Below are 25,212 nucleotides of genomic sequence, written 5' to 3'. Positions count from 1 at the left end.
GTCTGCCCGCTTAAATCTCACCTCTGGGATGAGGAGGTCTGCCGCTGAAAGTGAGGTACTTAGGATCTGACCAAGTCTAAGTCCAATAGTGAAAGTATAAATCATATCACAAAATAATCTTTCTTCTGAAAGTTAAAAAGATATGTTCCACTACAGACAAGAAGCAGACGTTGTGCAGCGCTGTGAAACTCAAAGAAGAGACACTGTTGAAGCCCTGAGCCACGGCGGGTGGGTGCTGAGCTCGGGCAGGAACCAACAATCTGTGCACATTTCCTTAAGTAGAGTTTTAGTTTGTTTGCATAGATTCTTCTTTAATGAAAAAAAAAACCCACTGTCAAAGGGCACCAGGACAGCAGGTACAGAGCTTCCCGTCCAACAGGGAGGGTCACTGGTCGTGTAACTCCACCAAAGGCCCAGAAGCCAAGAAGAACCAGGCTAAGGCAGCTGAAGTGGCTCCACCCAGCCACCAGTTGAGCAAGATGTGGATCCAGAGCTGCAGGCTCAGGCTACCAATCCTACAGCGCTGGCTGGGCTAGAAGAGGCCATCTTTCCTCCACCTGACCTGCACCTCAGCAGTCAGGGCCTGCAGAAAGCATTGTCTGGGTGATTCAGCGGCTCCATTGGGGTGCACTGTCTGATAACTGCCGGGCACACTGTATTGGGCATGCAAGCAGCTCTGGGAAGGCCATTCGCATGCCTCTCTCCTGCAGCACTCAGCTGCCTCATCCCAGGCTTCTCCATCTGCACAAGACTTGGCCACTGCCAAATTTCTAGATTCCTTTTTTGGTTACAGATTCCTTTTCTGGGTTGTCTAGACCAGTGTGACACCTACTGACCTAGTGTCCCTGCCTCCAGGCTCTCTAAGAGCACACAGGACTATACCCCTTCATCCCTTGGTGCCAAACACATGCATGTGGCTAGTAACAGTAAGGAGAAAGTGAGCAGAAAGTTGAGAGCCAGTTTCTGAGGACCCCTCCTCCCATTTCCCCAGTGCCTTGACCTACAACATTACAGACAGAAAAGGCTCCTCCAGTCTGAGACCCCGATACAGGCTGACATGGAACAGAGCCCACCTGCCAGGACACAACAGACAAGGATTCTGATCAAGAAGTAAAGCCACTGAGAGTTTTAAATGTTGTTAGCACAGCAGAATCAGACCATCCCGGCTGAACAGGAGCATGTGGGCTGGAGGGTGCTTGGGATAAGGGTGTGTGGATGACAGAGCAGAGGGGCAAAGCCAGAGTCCCCCAAATAGAACAAACTAGAGAGGAGCAAACTACTGCGAGAAGCTGGATGAGAAGAATGGCAAGGGAAGGTTGAGGAGCACGGACATAGGCAGGGATGATCATGTATATAGCGAGGTTAGCTGGAAGCTTTCTTCAGGTGAGTTAGGGATGCAATTGCTAGTGAAAGGAACAAAAGGATAAGGACCTTTGTGGAGCAGGGGGACAGGGAGGCAGGGGTATGGAAGATAGTGTGTGATGCTACAGGTTATGGGTATTTAGCTGAGTGGGGTAAAATTACATGCATCTCGGAATCCAGAAGAGTGACTTCATCATAATAAAGAACCATAAAAACAAACAGACTTACAGGGTAAAGCAATTAGCTCCAATTTAATATTCAGTTTGCAGCAAGCCCTGCTAGTTGACACCAGTTCCTGAGAGACAACTATTGACTACAGAGCTTCTATGCAGGGTGCCCACCTGTCTGACTGCGGGAAACAAGGCATGGGTGAGCACGGGAATGATGTCAGGGTGGGAAACGAGCATCTGAGTCACCCTTAGAGAAACTCTTTGCAAAGGAGCTGCTGTGGAAGCCCCCTCAGGAAAGAAAGACACCAGACAGGTCTTTGTGACACCACCTAATACTAACAGGAAAACAACCTAAGGGTGTGGAAAACCCTGAGAGGGAGTAAGGGGGAACCAATGGGCTGGAGCATGGAGACATCACTCTCAGACCTAGTGTAGTAAAAAGGGGAAGATAAAATAACCCAAACCATTGTTTGAAGAAGAGAGGAGAAGAAAGAGCGGCAGGGTCATCATAGCCTGAAGTTGGAGGATGAGCAGCACACAGACAGAAGGCAGAAGCCTTGTCCCCATGGTGAGAGAGGCTATGGAACAAGTACAGACAGGTATGTGCAAAGACAAGGGGACAGGAACAGGACAGGCCCAGGGGACAGTGAGCTCGTCACCATTGTTCTGCTCCGCAGTTGCCTTCCTCACTGTGGGGACGTCCTCAACACTGCATAGAAGATCTAGTTGTCTTTCTGTCTCCCCAGACCCCGTGCCCTACAGAACAGGCAACGAACCCCACTTCCCAGTAGCCCCTTCTCCTGTGCCACAGCACTCAGCAGCCAGAGCAGCAGACCCAGTCATAGCTAGAACTGATGATAGCCAGCCATCCCGCTAGACCTGGAGCGCTCTGCTCAGTGCCCCCGGCATGATCAAATTATGAGCAAAGGCCTTATTTCCACTATTATATTCTAAGCCTCTGTGTACAGAACTGCTCATCTGCACCCCCTTCCTGGCCTTCAGTGGTTAGAGGTTACAGACAAATGTCACACAGACAGTTGAGATTTGGCATGGAGGCGCTGCCGTACACACACAGCTGAAGTACCAAGTACTGCGTCAGGCAGGGATAAAATATTTCTGGGTATCTTCTGTAACAAACAAACAAAAACAGCATTGTTGGTTGCTCGATATGGTGGCACATGCCTGTAATCCATCACTTGGGAAACGAGGGCTGGAAAAATCACCAACGTAAGGGAAGCCTGGCCTAAAAGAGACTTCCAGGACAGGAGGCAGCTGAGGGAGTTGTCAGTAGCTACACTGGGGCTCAGCTGAGCCACACACATTTCAGGAAGAACGTGAATGCAATGGCTTCTTCTGGGATCCCAGGATGGCTATAATCAGGACAGTTTGGGGTACAACTGCAATAAGAAACCATCCAGACTTCAAGATCTCTAGGTCTTCACAGAGTTACTCATAGACACAGCTGTGCACGGCTTTGCAGACTCGGTGTACTTTACCTTGGGAAGAAGCAAATGGCTCTGTATAATGTCCATTATAATGCAGCTGGGGTGGGGGAGGCATCGCATAGGGCTGGGGTTTAGGCTAAGAAATGGAAAGTTGGACATAGAGTTAAAACACATCGCCCATGTCAAAAAGGTAAAGTCATTCTTTGCTGGACTCTTTCTCCTCACTAAAAAGACCTTCTGCAGGAGTTAAATGTATTATAAATGGAAAATAACCACAAAAATGGAGGAAGTCTTAACATATCTGTCAGTTCCAACACCGCCCACGTGGCAAAGTCAAGCCTGAGGCACTGACACCAATGATACCAGACAGCACAAGAAAGTCTGCATCCAAAAAGTTATGAACAAGAAGGAATGGATACAAGCCTTCTTGTCTAAACTCATGAATAGAAAAAGCTTTTATGTACTACAAACCCTGTAAGACAAAGTCATCAAGTAAATTAAATGCCTACTTAGGATTTAACTGGCTAACCAGTTAAAATTCATAATATTTGGTTGTATCTAATATCTGAACAAACATAATAATAAGGTGAACTTACGGAAGTTACCATATCATTGGATAAAAATTATCAAACATCAACACACATTTGTGGTTCAAACTCAACATACTGCCCAAAGCTTGTTTTAATTAAAGAGAGTGGTATCGCTAAAAGAGAAGAGGTGATCAAGTTCCTTCTCTTACCAGAGACATCCTGGAAGATGAGCCCCTCCTGACTGAGTTCAACGTGGCAGCCTGAGTTTGCCTGTGGGAGAAGACAGCTGTGAGCCCAGCACACACTTCCTACAATATGACAATAAACCAGATCTAGGAAGGAAGCCGGTGTGGTGGCTCCCACCTACAGCTGCAGCATGCAGGGGGCTAAGGTGTGCTGAGGTTCAGTGTGGTGGCTCCCACCTGCAGCTGCAGCATGCAAGGGGGCTAAGGTGTGCTGAGGTTCAGTGTGGTGGCTCCCACCTGCAGCTGCAGCATGCAAAGGGGCTAAGGTGTGCTGAGGTTCAGTGTGGTGGCTCCCACCTGCAGCTGCAGCATGCAAGGGGGCTAAGGTGTGCTGAGGTTCAGTGTGGTGGCTCCCACCTACAGCTGCAGCATGCAAGGGGCCTAAGGTGTGCTGAGGTTCAGTGCGGTGGCTCCCACCTGCAGCTGCAGCATGCAAGGGGCCTAAGGTGTGCTGAGGTTCAGTGTGGTGGCTCCCACCTGCAGCTACAGCATGCAAGGGGCTAAGGTGTGCTGAGGTTTGAGCCCTGCTGTGAGTGAGGTCAGTCTGGTGGTGCCTGAATTATAGGTTGTTAGGATACAGAGGAAGACACTGTCACAAAACAGCAATAACCAAGAGATACAGACAAGTAAAAAAAGATTCTAAGGCAAAAGACAAGGTCGAAAGTGCCATAAATTACAGAAGAGAGTTGTCACTTCCTAATGTAGGACTTCACAGCTTCCCCAGAACAAAAGGACACACTTCTTTTTGAAAACACACACACACCTATTTCTTTGCGTTTGTTTTACTGAAGTGTGCGTGGGTATGGCATAAACACGTGCATTAGATTCTTGCCAGTGTTAGTAATGCCCATAATTTTGCCAAGGATTTTTAATTTACCAAGAGCGTGTGTGATGTACAAGTGATTAACACATCCCGTGACAGAGGCTAGTGCATGAGCGTGTGTGGTGCACAAGTGATTAACACATCCCGTGACAGTGACTGGCACTCTAAGGATCATTACTAAAGCTCTGTCATCACAAAATAACAAATAAACGTACTGACTCGGGGAACGTGCATTAAGAAGCCTCTTTTCTTCTAAACTAGCATTATTCTTAGCACTCTGATAATGTCTGTATTACACTAGGAATATTTGCTTATTTTTACAGGACCTTTAAAATAAAGAAAACTATTGGACATTAGGATTTCCCACTAATCAGTAATGCAGTAATCAGGCGATGACTATGCACTTATGAGGGGATTTCATTAAACAACTCTCTTTCCTATGCCTGGAAAATATTCAGGGTGCTGGAGAATAATACACATCTCCTTTCTTTCCCTTTCCTTTCTTGGCAGTGAACTTTAGGGCTTTATTGTGCAGCTCTATCTACTTCCTAATAGACATGTCTATCTTTCCAATATCATGCCAAGTATTCAGCCTGCAGGGTGCTTGTGGGTTTTTCTAGAGTGCCCCTTAAATGTACATAAGACACTGATTTTTGATACTTTGAAACTTATGTTGCTTCTGGGTACTCAACATGGTCCAGCCTAGGTTTAAAGAATTGTGTTCAGTCTACCAATGGCTCAGCATCTAGATGAACTGAGCTTTTAAGATCATTAAAGCTGGGTACAGTGGTGCATGCCTTTACTCTCAGCACTTGGGATGCACAGGCATGCGGATTTTTGAATTGGAGGCCAGCCTGATCTGCAGAGCTATTTCCAGGACAGCCAAAGCTACAGAGAACCCTGTCTCAAAACATCCCTCCCGACACCAAAAAAAAAAAAAAAAAAAAAAAAAAAAAAAAAAAAAAAAGCATCATAAACTCCACAATGAGGAGAAGGAGCTGCTGATAGGACACTTATTAACAAACACCTAACCACATCTCCACTGCTGGCCAGCCTGGACAAGATTCCGTCTTCAGCATGCAAAGTACAGAATCCAAGGATGCAGGGCTTGGAAGCAGAGGCAGCCATTCTTACTCACTGGCATCTTGCTGGCAGCATCCAGTGGGAGGGCAAAAGCAGAAGCCAGTTCTGCTGAAAACAAAGCAAAGGAGCACCAACCACATCCACCTGCCGAACCGTCTGACCTAGGCAACCCCGCTGCTCGCTTGCTCGCTCTAAGCGTCTGCCTGCTCCTTACAGTCGCTAGGGATGCTTTCTGTGCTGGTTAGCAATGCCGAGCGCGGAGGCGGCTAAGGCTCCCAGGTCAATATCTAGAACGTGTGCACTGGAGAAAATAACGCAAGGCTGTCAGCTCAGTGAAATACACAATCTTGCTTGGCGAAACTGTGCAGCCTGCATGGGTTATCTCGTGGATCTGAACGACACCACCAGGGAGGTCCCGTCATCGGGTTACAAATGAGGAAAGTGATACTTAGATTAATTAGATCACTCCTGGTCACATGACACACGAGTGACAGAACCAGCATCTGAACAGGCGGGTCTGCTGGATGCCTGAGGAGCTTCTGACAATCATCTTCCTGACTATGTCCTTAGCCCCAACTAACTCATGAGCTCCATGGAGGAAACAGACAAACCATGGCACAAGCAGTACCAGCACACGCCTGCACACAAGCAGCCCTTGACTGTGTTGAACACAGGAATGGCACAGTGAGTGGGGACAGAAGTGTGTGTTCAGTGAACATTTCTCAGGTAAGATGTCTTAGTGGGTAAAAGTACACGCATGTAAACCTAGCAACCCGAGTTCAAGTCCTGGATCCTACAAGGAGTCAGGAGAGAACCAGCTTCCAAATGCACGCCCACGCACACTAAATTAACCAATGATTTAAGACTGTTAGCGTTGTCTCACTTGCTCTGTGAGCCTCTTCTCAGCTGGCCATTTGGTTATTTGATGCCAGCAGAGGGCAAGCTTTGATCACGTGTTAGAAGGTGGAAATACCTCAGGATGTTTGTCTCAACACCTTTCTCCTGGCCCTCCTTAATAAGATGGTGAAAAACAAAACCTCCCGTTTTAGGGTAGGCCAGAGGTCACATCCAGGCCACCATAAGGTCACTGACCTGGCTCTGGATCCCCACCCCGACTTGCCACTGTGGGCAAGCAGAGCTAATCCTCGGCAACAGGCAGTATTGACGTTTAAGGGCTGGCCTCACTGGAGGTCACAGTGATCATCTACCCAAGCATCTGCGCAGAAAAAAGCTGCCTCACTCCACCTCCAGGAGAGCTCCCTGTCACCAAGCCTTATTAGGGAGGGCAGGAGACCCATCCCACTGCGGGGGCCTGTGACAGCCCTTCTATCTCCTAGAGCTTCTTTCCACCCTCCTTCCAGGGTCTGATGGACCCCAGTGAGTCCTCCTCAGTCTTCTGCAGGCTCAGGAAGCCAGAAGGAAAGGAGGGCCCTGCATCTTCTTCCAGACCCTTGAGCTAACAGTCAGACTTCTGACCGCCAGAGGACACTGGCTGCTGCCATGTTTACCCACAGCCGTGAACTACAGGGCTAGCTCATCTTCCTGCACTAGCCACCAGCATGCGGCTGACTCTCCAGAGAGAGGCTCTTGGACCTGTCTCTCACTTGGTTTTGTAGCCTGGTGGGTACAACTCACACACTTTTGGGGAGGGGGAGAAGAAAGCCCCTAACCCAGGAAGTTTTGTACCACCCTGCACATTTTTCCCTCATAGAACTGAGGAAGGCTCATTACTGCCAGCCCAGCTCTGGGGCTTGAGCTATTAGAAGAAGCCTTTTGATCTGACTGACATTATTATCTCATTTAGTTCCTAATATAAGAGAAGGTCTCATTATTAGTGTTTACATATATAAAAACCAATGGGAGACTGTAAGCTACATTAAAAGATGACCCTGTTACCTCCAGTGCCTTGTCTGGGTGGGAAGAGAACTTCTGGATCCTGTCACTGTAAATATCGCCTGGGCCAAGGTTAGATGAATCGCAACCACCCCACACCACTGTACTACAGAAAAGGGCATAAAGGAGGGATCTGTAGAATAATCCTTTTGTACACTGTGAATATCCATTACTCCCACTAGTTAATAAAGATGCTGATCGGTCTATAGTAAGGCAGGATAAAGTTAGGAGGGATAGATCAAACCGAGGATACTGGGATGAAGAAGGGCAGTTGCTGGCAGACCATACTGAGAAAAGATACAAAGCCACATGGCAAAGCAGAGATAACAAATATGGGTTAATTTAAGTGTGAGAGTTAGCTAGTAACAAGCCTGAGCTATCAGCCGAGCACATACAATTAATATAAGCCTCCGTGTTAATCTGGGACTGGCAACTGGGATTGGGAAAGAAACATCCGCCAACAGAGGGATGTGGATACTGTAGGAGAAAGTGAATCCTTTCTATGGAAGCAGGCTCCATCTCCAAACCAAGGGCCAACTCGGACACACAACTCCAGTTTTGTTAACTACCCATCACCCCTCACTTACCCAGCTGTACCATGAGAACAAGGCCTACCAACACCTCAGAGTCATTGTAACATTAGATGTCACTAGAACTGTGTTGACAGTCATCAAGAAATAGCTATAAAAATGGAAATTATTTTCAGCTTTCTTCCCCATGGAAACATGAAATGTTAATAGTATAAGCTCCATTTGCTGACCCAGGAAACAAACATGTACAGTGTAAAATATTTGTTTTGCACAGAATGACTATATATAATTATACTAATAGTTCCTGGATAGGCAGAAATTAAAAGCAAAATTTGGAAATTAGTCCTTCATACACAGAAGTTCTAAAGAGAATCAAATATTCTTCATAGAATAATGCATGCAGTTAATATTATCTTTGTGGCTTTACTCACATTTGGCGATATCCCAAAAATAAGATTTCTAAGACCTCAACAATTCCCACACATATTGCCTTTTCTCTTTGAATCTTAAAATTATTAAATGATGAACTGACAAAATATGCTTTTAAAAGGACCTAGCCACAAGCCAGCACAGGTTTACCAGAGGGCATTGCATGTAATGGTTTATTAGTATGACTGTGGCTACTATTTTCAAGAAAAGAAATGATTTGAGGTGATGATGGCTTATTACAAATAGTCTTAAATTTATGAAAAGTTTCAAAATGAAAATATTATGTTCTAATAGATTTTGTTTATTATTTGGATATAATTATTATATATAGAAATAATGCCACGAATGCTCATCTTCAGGAAGCCAGGGCAGCCAACGGTGTTTCCGGATCCAGGACTCCTGGAACCCTGACTCATACACAATTTCCAGACTGAGCAGACAGCAGAAAAGGCAGCCATGCCACAAAGAATTGGTTGACTGTTTACATGGTAATGGTTGGCAATGGACACACGAAGGCAAGCACCACGTTTTCTCTCTTACGTAAGATTCCCTGCAGGGTGGGTGGGGGTGGGGTGAGAAAGTAAGAGGAGAAGCTGCCTGCAGGGACTCAGGTCAATAATCCCAGCACTTGGGAGGCTGAAGCAGGAGGACTTCTACAAGTCTGAGGCCCACCTGGGCTACCACAGGGATGAAGACTGGGAAAGAAGGCGGAGCCGGACTGAGAGTATGCGGAATGACTAGTAACAGGAGTCCTTATATGCACGTGTGGACACGTCGGAAAGAACTGACTTTCTACAATTCACATATATTAAAAGACAAATCTTTTCTCAAAATGCTGACCAGGACACTGATTAAAAACTATAAAGTATACAACTCCCAAGTCAGACAGGGTAGCTTTTTATCCCGGCACTCGGGAGGCAGAGACTAACAACAGATGGATCTTGGTAAATTTGAGGCCAGCCTGGTCTACACAGCAAGTTCCAGCCCAAGCCTCTACAGTGAGATCCCGTCGCAATGAAACAACAATAAAAAGAACCATAATCTCAGACTGGGAATTATAGCTCAGTGGTAGAGTGCTCGCCTAGCATGGAGTAGACCTTGGGTTTAATTCCCAATGCCCCAAAGCAAAGGAGAGAAAAGGAACAAAAAAATTCCTTTCTTTTTAATTTCAAGGGTTATAATGATTCTAATATTATGGAAACTGGGCACAGTGGACCATTCTCATAATCCAGGAGACTAAGGAAGGAAACTCCCAAGTTCAAATCCAGCCTGGGTTACATAGCAAAACCTTGCCAAAAAAAGGAAAAAACTAGTTGAGAAAAACCTTAGAGGCATTTTATAGCTATAAGATGTCCCAATGCTAAAATGGAATGTAATTTCATAAAAGCAAAAGGACTGCGGTATCAGAAAAAGATATCTATCATTTGATAAAATTTGCCATTCTGGATAATGCAAAGAAGTTTGAGATTAAAACTTGGAAATCAGGACCAACAAAATGGCTCAGCAGGTGGAAGGCGCTTGCTGCCAAACTCAAAGAGCTAAGTTCAATCCCTAGAACCCACATGGTGGAGAAAACTGACTCCCCAAGTTGTCCGCTGACTTCTACATGTGGCGCCCTGACACACATACAAAATAAATAAATAAATGCCATTCCCAAATGATTTCCCACAATTCCCAGAGCAGGAGATACTCACAGGTCACACTGGTTTAGTCTGTAAAATCTGTGCCGTGCAACACACAGTCTCCACACGTACTTGGCTGTTTCCATGTCTTCCTGGCAAAGGAACATGCGCAAAGTGGTAGAGAGGCACACAAAGGAAACACTTCTAATGCAGAACTGCCCGAGAGCAGACCTAACTGGTACGCATCGTGGCTACGCCATCTCCCACCCACCATGACTTTCATTTCCCAACCCTGCATCTAACTATGAATGCGGTAAGAATTTAATTATGAAAGCAAAGTAATCTGCTCAAACAGTTTCTAATGATTTGGAATCTTAAAACACACTTGGTTTGAAAATGTCCTATTTTTATATAATATCAACTTTTATTCCCGAGAAACACTAGGACTTTTCAAACTCAACGCTTGCCTCGTGTCTTCATATTGCAAATTCCAGTTCAGCAGCACTGCACAGCTGCTCCCCAGCAATGGCGGCCGGGCTCGCTTTCCCCTACTTTGTCTCTTTATACTTAATTCAAAAGTCACTTGGATCCAATAATATGAATACAAAGACTCATTTACTCAACAATATTTAATGTGCAGCCACTTTTTGCCAAGTGCCATTTTGTAAAATGTAAAGCGTAACAGTTTATGTTTATAGAACTCTAAGTTAGTGCCACACCCCCACCCCAGCACACAAACGGGAGCGCAGAGGCGCCGGTGCTGTGAAGATTCTGTGTTCACTCACGGTTTGAAACTGGATGGTCTCCTCTTTACTTGCCAGCTCCAATGCAAAGAAGGACTTGTTGTGGGACATGTTCGCAATGTCGTGCCACCTAGAGAACAACAGAGAACAGTGAGCTCATGCTGGGACGGGAAACACATCGTTTTTCGTTAAGTTTGGTACGTGAATTAACACCAGTAACTCATTTTAGAAATAAAGTAGTTTTTCAGCTAGCACACATTTTCTAACTGAAACGACAACAGCTAGTTGCTAAAAGTAAAGGCATGTGTGGGAAATGAAGGACGAGGGTTTGGGAGACAAACCTCATGTGGTGCTTTGAGTGAGAAATATCCCCATAGGCTCGTGCACTGGAGCACCTGCTCCCCGCTTGGTGGTGCTGTTTGGGAGGTTATGAAACTTTCGGGAGATGGAGCCTTTCTGGAGGAAGGAAGTGGGGGGGGGGGGCTTTGAAAGTTTATAGACTTGTTCCACTTGTGTGTGACTTTGTGATCTCAGCTTCCTGCCTGGCCACCTTCCACCAAGCCTCCTCTGCCACTGTGGACTCCAACCCTTTGGAACTGTAAGCCAAACTAAACATCCTTAAGTTGCTTTTGGTTATAGTATCTTATTTCAGCAACAGAAAACTAAGTGATACACCTAATTTGCTCGATAAGCTTAACAATCAAACACCCTCATGTCAGCTTGCTGCTCAGGCCTCACTGTGTATTGACCAAACATTTTAAAGAGGAGGGAGGGAGGGAGGGAGGGAAGGAGGGAGGGAAGGAAGGAGGGAAAGGGAGTAAGGAGGGGGGACAGAAAGAAGGAAGGGAGGGAAGGAGGGAGGGAGGGAGAGGAGAGGATGTCAAGAAGGAAGGAAGTAGGAAGGAAGGGAGAACAGGCGAGCAATGTGCCTGGTAGCCGTGCCTTACATACAAACGCTGAGTTCTAGTCTAGCTATGCCTGTCAGTGGGTGACTTTGACAAATCACTTGGCTTTTCTAAGCCTTCATTATCTCATATGAAAACTGGCAGTGATATCTGCTACCCTGAGTTATTATGAAGATGATGATGACATAAGCATCCGGTTTCTGATAAATTGCACTCAATGAATGTTGGACACAAAGGAATCAAGAAACAAAAGTGATAGATATGCCTCACTACTGGATGAAAACAATATAAACCTGTTTTTATTTCAACCAGTTGAAAAGAGAGTAAAAGTGCAAATGTTTTTACAATATCCTAACACGGATTTTCTAAGATGACAGATTTTAAAGAATTATAAAGATAAACAATATAACGTAACTTAGTATGTTTACAGTATAAGTAGAGGCGATCACATTGGTCCTGACCAGTAAGCTTCCTCCCTGCTGGCTAGCTTTCCTAGTACCTGAAGATGCTCTGCAGGGGGCTAGGGGAGGGGCGCAATCAACAATCTTACCCAGCTGTGAATGCTGAAGCTACAATGACTGGCATGGCAAGATATGCCTACAGGCGCAAGAATGTTGCAAGTGTTCTAGAGTAACCAACCCGGTTGAACTGAAGGCTAGATCCACATGGGCAAAGAGGAGAGAACCCCATACGTTGTATTGTGATCTGACAAGAACCCAGGGTTGGGGAGCTCCCTGGTCAGAAGGAAAAACCAACCATTTTGCTAAAGGGTCAGAGAGTATCAAACTGGTCTCTCTATCCCCATTGATTAGTGCCACTCTCAGAATCCTTAGAGAAGTTTCTTGGTGCTGGGGACAGTGGCTGGTGGGTAGTTAACACAGAAACTCAAACAGGTCAAATACAGAGAGCAAGTGTTTGTGGGGTGCTCAGCCACAAATGGAACATCACCTCCCCTCCCACCAAGGCTCGGGGAGCATCAGGAAAGACAGATTATAAAAGCCAAAGTTCAGGGAGGAATGGAGCGAAACACTGTCTTCTAGACATGAGAGGGCTGCTGACATTTATGAATTCATGGCAGCTGTGCTTAGCTGCACAAGAGCAAACCCAGCCCCACCCTTCACCAAGGAGCTACCGACAGTAGAAGGCTTCGTGGGGAGGAAGGCATCTCGTGGGCTGACCACACTCCAGTGTATGGCCCCATAGCCATGAGCACATGGACTCCATGGGTTTCAGATATATTATGTATATGGACACAAAGACGGGGAATATATGTGAAAGGAGTTAGGGGAAAATATGGAGGGGTGAATATAATCCAAAAACATTGGATGGATATATGAAAACTCAAAGAATTAATAAAATATTACATGTCCAAAAAGATATGATTGGAACACAGACTCCTACGAAGTGATTTGAAGCCATCTGGAAATTGACTTCTCGGAAACTGTGCGCCATCTCAACACATCCTTACTACTACATACACCCCAGGGCTGCACCAATGAGCAGCTGCTCTTTATAACTGGGGGAATCAACTCTGCGAAAGCTGAGGTTTACTGAGATGCTGGCATGGTAGCGATTTTGTTACACACTACAGTCAAAAGAAAGCCCAGATTTTCCATAGCGAATAAACAGCCCCAGAAACCAGAACTCACACGAAAAACAAACACACAAACAACAAAACAACAACAAAAATCCTCCCCATCCAAAGTAGGAATGGCTTCTCTGTGGCAGCAGGGTCACACGATTGTAAGCATTCACTACCAGACCATCACTATGAGTTCCTTTTCTGCACATTGGTTTTGAAGACAATAATGAATCAATGAACCACTGTACTTGGGTAACATTTAACTCTAGGAAAAGAATATCTCCATTTTCTAATGAGAACTTAGGGGAGACTTGCCAGCAATAACTACCTTTAAGTATTTAAAACAAAACAGAGAAATACCTGAACACCACAGGAGGCCTTCCATTCTTATGTTTCACAAAGATGCCGTCAAGACAAGCCCCGATGGATATGTCGCTTCCTTGGCTATCCTAAAAGGAGGCAAAAGGGAAGAAACACTTGGGAAACGGGCCCGTACGGACAAAAGTATCCACCTCATTGACCTTGTTTGTGACAGACCTGCAGGACAGCCAGTCTGAAAGAAAAGGTCAGAATAGTACAAACTCATTACCCTGCCGGTAAGGATGGAGACAGGAGAAATTTGTTCTTTTTTTAAAAATGCCTTTATTATTACGTTTACTTGTTCACTTTGTATATGGGTGCACATGTGCCACAGCGCACACAGAGAGGTCAGAGGACAACCTGTGGGAGTCGGTTTCCTCCTTCTACTGTGAGAATCCCAGAACCAACCTCAGGTCATCGGTTTTGGTGGCAAGTGCCTTAACCCTCTAAGCCAAGATTAGACTCTTAAGTACTCTATTTCTGGAGCCTACCAAAGCACAAATTAGAATATAGGATTGTGTTTTACTACAGATTTCTTGCCAAAAAAGACCCTAGTCATGCTATTTTCTCAAATAACTAAGTGTCATACCCATCTGTTCCCCCTGTTGCCCTCCTACCCACCCACCCTGGTTTTTTGTTTGTTTAAACAGGACCTCACTCCGTTTCCTAGTCTATTTTCAAATGACTCCCCTATCTCAGCCACCAGAGCAGCTGGCAGTACGAACAGGCAAAGCCATGCCCAGCTTACCTTGGCAGGGTAGCTCTCCTCGCCATAGCCGTCCATTCTCTCTACTTCCTGCATATATAGCATCTCAGCCTCAGGAGCTGTTAGCCCCCTGCAACCCAAAAGATGGTAGTGAGAGTAATCCCAAATCTAAAAATTTTAAACAATGCTTTTCTTAAAAGCTATACATCAATTTGGAACAGGGCCTTATAAACATTTCAAGCTATAAGCATCTGTGACTGGGTATACTGATCCTCTAATACTTATCAAAAACTGGCTACCCATGAAGCACTGTGCTAAATGCAGAGGGCAAGTGTGTGTGCGTGTGTGTGTGTGTGTATGTATATATGTGTATACGTACATACACACACACACACACACACACACACGCATAAGCTAATGCTTTAGGAAAGCAAGAGGAGAAGCAAGGGATGAGGCCGCTCCCAAGATATCTTCAAGGCAAATCCAGGAGTTTTGACCTAAAATAGCAAGCAGTTGCTTACTTATCCTAACATATCAGGAAACACTTAGAATGCTGGTTTAAAAGCCGAATGATGGGGCTAGAGGAATGGAGCTGCGGTTAAGAGCACCGGCTGCTCTTCCAGAAAACCTGGGTTAGATTCACAATCAGCCTTAACTCCAGTTTCAGATCTGATGCCCCCTTCTGACCTCCACAGGCCAACACGTGATACATGTACATACGTGCAGGCAAAACAACTCGTACATCTAAATAAAATAAAATAAAATAAAATGTATTCAAAGACAAAATGACAAATGTAAGAAATAAGGGCAGGAAGAGGCCAGATGCAAATCCCCTTCAGCTCAGATGACTGGAGCAGCAAAAAGACGTGAGGAAGGAAGTGCACTTAAATCCATGGCCTCCCCTCCCCGCCTCACTGCTGCCCCATCCCATGTGCCAAGGTGCCTCACACTGCAGCCATCCCAGACTCTGCATTTCTTTGACTATATTGTATTCCTTGCATTTCTGAACCTTTGTGCACGTAGATGCCTCTTAGCATATCCCTAGCATCCACACATGGGCCTGGTAATCACCAGTGTCCTCAGGGCTCAGCGTCTGACCATTCCTCCTGTCAGATTTTGGGTCTCCCAGTGCCGGCCCTCTGCCCCACGCAGTCCTAACACACTCTGCACACCTCCACTACACCCACCACTCCTCACACAGTGGGTTGTGCTGCCTAGCGTTAAGACTGCTAGGAACACATTCTTGGAAGGGAGAGAATTATTCTGTTTATCTTTAAGCCAAACCATCCAGCATTCTACCTCATAAGGATAGAAAGTATGTATGAGTTCCTAAGTCTTATTATTTAAATAAAAGTACAAATAAAACGATAAAAAGCAGGATAACACGTTCCTGAGGGATCAAGTGCACTAGGGGAAAAAATGGTTCATGTAGACATAGAGGTAAAGGGTGGGATTAGCAACTTAAGGAGAGCAGGAAAATACCCATGAGCATATGGAAAGGAATGCAGGAAGAGATGAGAGAACGATACCTTCAGAACGTCACTCTTTCGCAACCAGCAGGGTCAGAGAGAGACTACAGGCAAAGACTGCAGGTTACAACCAGACACATCTACTTTCAATCACTTCTACCAGACACCAGAGACCTGAATCATTCTGAGTTTAGTTTCCTTCATCTCTAAAACAGAGGTAATATTCTCCTTAAAAAATATTTTCCTTAACGAATACTGGAGCCAGGTGGTGGTGGTGCACACCTTTAATCCCAGCACTTGGGAGGCAGAGGAAGGCGGATCTCTGTGAGTTCGAGGCCAGCCTGGTCTACTGGAGCTATTGGAATATAACTTTATATAAAGTATTTGGAATGCTGTGTATTGGCTTAGAATAAGAGCTAGCATCTTAGGAGATTTTTACAGCCAACAGAGCGTCACCAGCAGAGACAAATACATGTAAGGATAGTCAGGGCAACAGACCTGAGGACAGAAATGCTGCTTCGAAAAGTATACAGGGGAATAATGGTCATGATGATGCAAGTCTGTAATCCTAGCACTTGAGAGGCAGAGGCAGCAAGACAGCAAGTTTGAGGCTAACCTGTTTCTCAAAAATCTAAAAGTTAGAGGATGTATGTCAGTGGTAAAGTGTCTGCCTAACATGTAAGGCCCTGATTCAAACTCTAGCACCATTTACAGGAACGAAGGGAGGGAGGGAAGCAAGAAGGAAGAAAGGGAGGAAGGAAGGAAGGAAGGAAGGAAGGAAGGAAGGAAGGAAGGAAGGAAGGCAAAAAAGAGCACCTGGAGGGCTGGATTGTATAAGACAAACTTCCATAATCATACACTAATTTATCACACTTTTAATATATGGGGCGATGAACTGGTACCCTAAGGACTGGCTGCTTTCAGGATCTCCCCCTATTCTCCCACCCCTGTTTCCTCATTGGTAAATGGATAATAATGGAAATGATGGGGATGCAGGTACTCAGAACAGCACTTGGCACACAGTGAATGTCACTCTAACAGCAAACAAGCCGCAGGAAAGTTTAACACACAAAGTATGTTTCAGACTCCAGCAGCCATCAACTGTGCTCTTTTTCCTGGTGTTACCTGTATTTCTGATGCAGCAAGGCCACTTTTTGGGTTGCTTCTTCCAGCACTTTTTCGTCCTGTAGCCACCCCTGCAGGAAACACACAGCAGTAAGCACATGCATTCTTAAAGACTGAACCCATCTTTCACTTCAGGCAAGCCTCTGAACAGTGCTAACATTGGGGGTCTTTGCAGTCTGTACAGTCACGATGCATCTAATGAATTGCGTGGCTTCTGCTCAGAAGTCAAAAGATCTGCCCTGCCTTCCCAGTTCCTCCCAGGGGAAGTTTCAGCTAAGGTTTAAGGTTGGTAACATTTATCAGAGCTGACCCGCTCACTCTGAAGAACATTCCACCCTCCTCGGCTGTTTCAGTGAGCTGTTCACATCAATTTCTTCAACAGTAGCATCAGAAAGTACAAGGCAGGGTTTTCTTTTTTTTTTTTTTTTAACTTTTTTTTATTGAGAAAAGAAAAAAAAAAACAAATTTCCTCCTCCTCCCAGCCTCCCATTTCCCTCCCCCTCCTCCCACCCTTCTCCCCCTCCCCCCACTCCTCTCCCCCTCCCTCTCCAGCCCAAAGAGCAGTCAGATTTCCCTGCCCTGTGGTAAGTCCTAGGTCCTCCCCCCTCCGTCCATTTCTAGGAAGGTGAACATCCAAACTGGCTAGGCTCCCACAAAGCCAGCACATTACATAGGTTCAAAACCCCGTGCCATTGTCCTTGGGTTCTCATCAGCCCTCATTGTTCGCCATGCTCAGAGAGTCCAGTTTTATCCCATGCTTTTTCAGTCACAGTTCAGATGCCCAAGCCGAGGTCCCCAGTTAGTTCCTTGGGCAGCTGAGGATGGGGAACCTGAAATGACCCTATCCTAGAGCAATACTGACGAATATCTTGCATATCATCATAGAACCTTCATCTGGTGATGGATGGAGACAGAGACAGAGACCCACACTGGAGCACTGGACTGAGCTCCCAAGGTCCTGATGAGGAGCAGAAGGAGGGAGAACATGAGCAAAGAAGTCGGGACCACGAGGGGAGCACCCACCCACTGAGACAGTGGAGCTGATCTATTGGGAGCTCACCAAGGCCAGCTGAACTGTGACTGAACAAGGCAGGGTTTTCAACACTGATGGAAAGTCAGGTTCATTCCAACATTAACTTTATGATTCTCCAAAACTGAAAACAAATCCCTCTTCTTAGACACACAATTAAAGGAAGGATATCCTTAGGCACAGCAAAGAACACCCTTTTTTTGTTTTTGTTTTTGGTTTGTTTTTGGTTTTTTGACACAGGGGCTTACTATGTAGCTCTGACCCCTGGCTGTCCTGGAACCCACTCTGTAGACCAGGCTGGCCTTGAACTCACAGAGATCCACCCAGCTCTGCATCTCGAGTGCTGGGATTGAAAGCAAGTGCCACCATTGCCCGGCCTAACTACCCACTTCTGTTCCTGTGAATTTACAAAGACCCAGAAGACTGCAACAGGGAAAGACTGGAACATGAGCCGTGGACAAAAGGAACTGACTTTGTAATGTCAGTCCTGTTTAAAACATCTACCATGTGGACATTCATGCTAAGAGTATAATAGGAATAAGCCATGTATTAAAAGGCCCAATGTCAAAAGAAGTCTTACCACAGGGAGCAAGGCGAATTTCTGAAGAAAGTCTTGGGATTCATACTGATCAAAGTCACCAAAATCAGCTATGTGGAATGATAAACATACACATGTTGATTACATTTCATTTTTACAACAACACATTTGCACAACAAAAATGAATAAATAAATGTGAATGACACACTTGTGCTTCAGAAGCCAAATCTGTGCAACAGATAACAGGGCAAGTTTTCAGAGTATCTTTTAAAAGTCATTAGGTAGATTCGGGCATCTTGGCTTGGGAAAATGTCTATGAAGTGAGACAAGGCCGCCCTGCATGTGACAAGTGCTTCGATGCAGGGAAGTGTCAGGAGGAAACCAAGTGGGGACAGGGAATGGAGCCCCGCGAATGCTCAGGTTTAGGCAGTATATAAGGAATGGCCCACCACGGTGTCAGATGTTTGTTCATCTCAAGATGACAGGTGTCCGTGCCTGCTAGCATCTGGAAGAATTTTATGTTTTCTTTCTTTTGTGTTTTGTTTTAAGACATAGTCCCACTGTGTAGCCTTGACTGGTCTGGAACTCTCTATGTACAAGAGACTGGCCTTCAGCTCTGTGCCACCCAGCCCAGCTTACTTTTTGTTTTTTTTATTAAATTCCAGCTCCATGGTTAAATGGCATTTACCAACTGAAATAATGCACCAGCAGAAATTTCTCTAGTGCACAAATATACACATAGATATATATATATACTAGGCATGTACAATGTTGAATTAATAAAAAAATATTTACAAAACACAAAACTACTTCTATTATGAGTAATGATGCTCCAATCTGAAATATATTATTTGAGAAAAAAGAAATGGGATGTACTTGAAACATAAACGAATGTAGTTTCATGAAACTCATTGATAGAAAGATCGTTCCTCCCAATATTAGGATCAAAACAAGTCTTGGAGTGAAATTAAAACTTAGCATGTTAAATTCTTTGATTTTTCTATACAAACATACACTTGACATGTAATAATTTTCCAGAATGTCTACAAGTCTCACATTTCACTGAAGTAATGCAAATTGTCTTCCTACATTAAAGCCCCACCTAATGGCATACTATTCCACTGATACATAAATCTAAACAGTTCGTACAGGAGATCAGTTACTCTCAGAGCCCTCTACAGTTGTTAACACACATCTTACTCTGACAGATTTACGCCTTCACATACATTGCTCACCTTGAACAGCTAAGCCAGCTAGCTGAATGGCTTGTTCTAACGTACACGGAAGGTTTCCTTCCAGAATATCTTTCTTCAGCTGCAGGTAATACTGATACCTACGTGAGAGGACGAGTGTATGAAATTATTTTCACTATAACTGGACCAAGACACAGTGCACTTTAACCACAGGTTAGCAGAGGAACATAAACTGTCAAATAAAACTGTAACCCTAGGTGTTTCAAAAAATGAAAAGAATGCCACTGACAATATAAGCACAACATTTATTCTGTTTAATGAGATGACTTTTTTTTTACACTTGCTTTGATTATTTCAAAGCTAAAACCAGGGTCCAGGGATGTATCTCTGGGGTAAACATTTGCTTAGGACGTGTGAGACTAGCTTGATCTCCACAAGCCCCACACCCTTCAGAAAAAAGCAAGGTTAAAGTCATCTATAGGACAACTCACACCTGTTGTGAACCCTGTAAAACAGTCCTTTTTAATTCTTTTTAGCTATCTGTTCTTTATTTAAAGTAAGGAAGGCGCACACTCAACGATCAATCTTTACCTTTAAACCTCTCTTTGTAACTTGGCAATATGAGACTTTAGGTATTTAGTTAAAAACTTCACTAGCCATTGAACACAAAACTTAAGGAAAATGATTCTTGATATTAAGCTTTTTAAAGTGTAAAGAGTAACCTCTAAAAGTCTTTCTTAGCATTCCATAACATAGGCCACTTCTGTCTGTCCCCTTAGTGCCAAGTGCACCTAGGTTTAAGTTCCAGCTCTCCAGTTGAGGACTCTGCATGGCTTTGGGTAAGTCACAGCTTAGACTCACAGCCATTACCAATAATGAAGATATAACCATCCCTTCCCGGGCCAAGCATCCCCAAGCGGCCTGCAGAAAGCTGCTGACAACACTGGTATGTGCCAGCCCTCGGGCAGCAGCGCGGGCGATCAGAGCGCTTCCAATCAGTCACAGTGTTTCATCAGCGTTCCCACCCCCCTCCTCATAAAGCTCCAGAGTGAAAACGTAATGCTTCCTTTTGCTCATAGGTCTTCCATTGCTCTACAATGTTCTAGACATTGGAGATGGTTAGATTTGGTCCAGTGTCTCTGCCAGTGCTGTTTACGATGCCATCTCAACCTGAGTCTCTCTAAGTTTGGTGCCTTTGAGCAGTCCAAGCATAGCCCATATCTGAATTCTCCAGAATTCATATACAGTCTTATGTTACCCGTATAGCTAGGCTTTAAGCCTCTGTTCTTTGGTACCAAATGGCCTGACCGACACACCATCCATTCAAATAAAAAGAATTCAGACCCAGCCTTTCCCTTCTACCACCTAGCAGATATCACAGGTTTCCAAAGTCAGCGAATAGAATGCTAGGAACTCAGGGTCAGAGGGGGAAGCTGCAGCTTTCCTTACGACTTTCAAATGCCAAGAGCTTGCACTGAAGGAGGTATATCTAGTAGCATGCTCCACATACCCCACTATCATTATTCTAGACTTTTCTATCTCTGTACATAAAAGCCTTGGAATGCAATATTCATAGGCCAAATTGAGCTTCCAATACAACCTTTTCTTACCTTAGCTTTGGATGGGTTTCACTACAAGAGCCTATTCTTCCATATACACTGTAAACTGTTCACTGCTAGTTCAATATCCTTTTTGTAAACTCTCATGTGAAAATTCCCCGGTAAATGACATACCGGGAGAGTGTCACACTGACAAGCAAGCACGTTCCAGACTGGCGAGCAAGAGAAGCCTCTTCCCATTAAAATCTATGCAGGCTGTAATACTATCATTGTAAGTAACAAAAAATGGCCTGGTGTCGTAACCAGTGGGGTCACACACTGCCAGTTCGTGAATGTGTAAACCTTCAATCTAGCCAGTCATTATTCTTCATTATTCTCAAAATTTCCTATCTTCTGCAAACAGAAATCCCTGTAAGTTCCCATCATATGAGCGACACTTTTCTGCTGCCTTGTGGCCACGTTTTTCTGACAAGGCCTCACGTTCTGAAGACATGGTTCAGAATTTTGTTCTTTTTTTTTTTTTTTGGTTTTTGGAGCCTGTCCTGGAACTCACTCTGTAGACCAGGCTGCCCTTGATTTCACAGAGATCCGCCTGTCTCTGCCTCCTGAGTGCTGGGATTTGGGATTAAAAGTATGTGCCACCATTGCCCAGCATCTCTGCCTTTTTTCTTAAAATACTTTTGAATTTTTTTTTTTGGTTAAATCTTTAGGGGAAAAAACCTTATCTTTTCTCATTTTACATGCCAAATCCAATCCCCACTTCCTCCCCTCCTCCCACTCCCTCCACCTCCCTTCCCCCTCCATCTACTCCTCAGAGAGGGTAAGGCACATTGCTTTGAGGCAGGACCAAGGCCCTTCACACTGTATCTAGGCTGAGCAAGGAATCCATCCAAAGAGAATGAGCTCTAAGAAGCCAGAACAAGCAGTAGGGATAAATCTTGTTCTCACGCCAGTGGCCCCCCAGTCTGCCCCAGCCATACAACTGTCACCCACATTCAGGGGGCCTAGTTTGGCCCTATGCTGGTTCCCTCGCATCAGGCCAGAGTTGGTGGGCTCCCATTAACTCAGGTAAACTGTTTCAGTGGGTGTCCCCATCATGGTCTTGACCTCTTTGCTTGTATTCTCCTCACTCCTCCCACTCTTAAGCAGGATAAACCTTTTCTTTCATCTCCAGGTATTATCTGAGGCTTCCTATTCTCCCTGCTTTCCACAAGCCACACACCCCAACTAGAAAATTCCTTCTAAAGTCTACCAAGAAGCCCAATGTTTCCTTCTTTAGTCAAGCTCCGCCCCGAGGAATCCTGAGCTTTAAATGAAATGTTTGTTATCTCTGGATACTCTGACTACTGTATGTGAACTGCCAGTTCCACCAGGCTGTGAGTGAGCAACTCCTCCAGGTCACATTCAAATGATGACCTGACTACTCTCTGATCACAGAATAGCTTCAGTAAAGGTTTAAATTAAGTGAGTTAAGTGGTCAGTTCACATTTTTCCTCCTGGCTTATACTTCTCTCTTCAATATTTATATTTCAGACCTGTTCACAGTTTATTCATGCCTAGACCTACTTCCTGACCTCGGTTTCCTAGTCTTCAGATAATTACCTGGCACATTCAAACAGCATTCCAGGAGCATGAGGCAGCAGCAATTCTTACATCTGCGGGGCATTATAGCTCGCAAATGGAAGGTAAAGCCAGAGAAAACAGGGACTTAAGATGCAGAAAGAAGATAAGACACGTACACAAATAACCATAATAGGAGGCCGTGACACCAACCACAAATCCAAAGATAGCACAGGGTAAACAACGTGCACCCCATCCTGGGGCATCCCAGAGCTTCACAGAGTCAGATGGATATGAGAAAAACACAGGACACAAAGATAAAAGGTACATGATGTTTAGGACACTGACATCGCCCAGCCTGGCTCCAAAGTAATCTTACTAAGTAGAGTTTCAAAGATAAAGCAGTGGAAAGTTTTAGACATCTCAGGCAAACTCAAGCTTTCACCGTTTTGTATCCCCCTCCCCCTTTTTTTGTTTGATGTTTCAAGACAGGATTTCTCTGGGTAGTCCTGGCTGTCCTGGAACTTGCTCACTATGTAGACCAGGCTGGCTCCAACTCAGAGATCCGTCTGCCTCTGCCTCCTGAGTGCTGGGATTAAAGGCATGCACCACCACTACCTGGCTATATTTTTTTATTTCTTAGATGCTGGAGGAGTAAGCATGGACCCTGGGTATGCCAAGCAGGACCCTCCACAGGCACAGAGCTTCACGCAAAGCTTAAAAAAAAAAAAATCAAGACTTTTCTTACCATTTTGTTTTGTCTTCATGAAACTTTACAAAAGAATTTATAAGAGCTAAGTTCTAGAGCTAACCTAAGTGTTCATCAGCAAGGAAAGGATAAAGAGAATATGAACACAAGGGAATTTTTTTTTAATATTTATTTATTTATTATGTATACAATATTCTGTCTGTATGCCTGAAGGCCAGATGAGGGCGCCAGACATCTTTATAGATGGTTGTGAGCCACCATGTGGTTGCTGGGAATTGAACTCAGGACCTTTGGAAGAGCAGGCAATGCTCTTAACTACTGAGTCATCTCTCCAGCCCGGGAATGTTTTAAAGCATAAGGAAGAATGAAGTTATGATATTTGAAGGAAAATGGGTACAACTGGAGTTAATCATATCGGGGAATTAAGTCAATCTCCAAAAGACAAAAACTGCATGCTGTTTCTCTCATTTCTCAACAAGGCCATTTATTGCGAGCGAACATGGAAGCAGAAATGAAACCATGTATGGGGCGCAAAGGGAACTGATGGGACAGGAAGGGACACAAAGGGGACAGTGGAGGGACACGGAAGGAGCGTGCTCTGAGTGTAATACACCTTTGCATGGAAAGGACCCATATAACCCAGGAGGATGAAAGAAAGCCAGACACTGAGTTTCCTGCACTGTCCTTTCCCTCTGCTTTTGCCCCTTTAAGTGTATTTACTGCTAGTATCCTCTGATCAAGTCTTCTGTCACTGTGTCCCCTCTGTCCCTATGAGCTCTCTCTACAGAGTACAGCCCTGGAGTCAGTTACAAGAGCCCGCCAGTTCCTTGAGGAGAGAACACAGAATTTACACATTCTAAATCTCTCCTCTCCCACTTCCTTATTACAAGGAACCAGAAGCAGAACAGCGAAGACCTTAAAGAGGATATCGTAGGAGTTCACCACCAGGGTGAGCTGACCGCCAGGGTGAGCCGACCGCCTTTCCTGTGCCTTTGGGCCTGGTGAACCATAATTCAGTCTGACACACCACATTCCAGAACCTCCCTAGGAATGCGGTGACTAAAGCTGCGGGCTGGAGGGCAAAGTCAGTCACGGGCTTTTATCTGAGGGCCTTTGACCTCAGCTCCACTCTTCCTACCTCACCGGACTACTTTCTCAACCCAGGCGGCAGGGAACTTCTCACCTGGTAATCTCCTGCTGCAGCTGGGAGACGGAAGGCACGTAAAACACCACTCCAAAGTAGACAGTGGGCTCCAGCGCGTGTTTATCCAACTGCTTCTTCAGGGGCTTCTCCAAATCCACCCAGCGACGCTGGTTCTGCTTGTTGTAGTACCAGAGGCTGAAGTAAGTGACCTGGAAGGAATGAGGGAAGGTCACTGAAGCAGGCAGTCGTGCACAAAAAGATTCCAAAGATTTCCACTGCCAAAGACCAGGGACCAAGTGCAATAGCCAAGGCTTATAGAAGGAAAAAAAAAAAAAAAAGAGGGAATGCCAAGCTCCATTTAGAGAATAGTATTCAGAAAACAGAGGCGGGAAAAAAAAGATAATTGTATGTCATTTCTTGAACTAAAAACAAAAATGCTGATTTTTCCATTACCAAA

General features: G+C 44.9%; 1 protein-coding gene across 2 annotated transcripts in view; it reads right to left on the bottom strand.

Moving 5' to 3' along the window:
* Ptpn21 (protein tyrosine phosphatase non-receptor type 21) overlaps nt 1-25,212 on the bottom strand; it is a 61,288-nt gene that overhangs the window by 12,814 nt on the left and 23,262 nt on the right. For both annotated transcript variants that reach the window (XM_041633369.1, XM_041633370.1), the window contains exons 3-12: nt 24,795-24,964; nt 19,826-19,923; nt 18,633-18,700; nt 17,023-17,093; nt 14,471-14,558; nt 13,723-13,811; nt 10,918-11,005; nt 10,205-10,284; nt 3,717-3,777; nt 3,029-3,113 (exon numbers count right to left, since the gene is read on the bottom strand). In XM_041633369.1, the coding sequence (XP_041489303.1) occupies nt 3,029-3,113; nt 3,717-3,777; nt 10,205-10,284; nt 10,918-11,005; nt 13,723-13,811; nt 14,471-14,558; nt 17,023-17,093; nt 18,633-18,700; nt 19,826-19,923; nt 24,795-24,964 (898 nt within the window). The remainder of the gene's footprint in view (nt 1-3,028; nt 3,114-3,716; nt 3,778-10,204; nt 10,285-10,917; nt 11,006-13,722; nt 13,812-14,470; nt 14,559-17,022; nt 17,094-18,632; nt 18,701-19,825; nt 19,924-24,794; nt 24,965-25,212) is intronic.

Source organism: Microtus oregoni, unplaced genomic scaffold, assembly GCF_018167655.1.
Source record: "Microtus oregoni isolate MIOR12 unplaced genomic scaffold, Mior012 000043F_ref0000047, whole genome shotgun sequence".
Taxonomy (NCBI): Eukaryota; Metazoa; Chordata; class Mammalia; order Rodentia; family Cricetidae; genus Microtus; species Microtus oregoni.
Note: the sequence above shows the minus strand (reverse complement) of the source record. Positions and strands in the feature narration are given on the sequence as shown.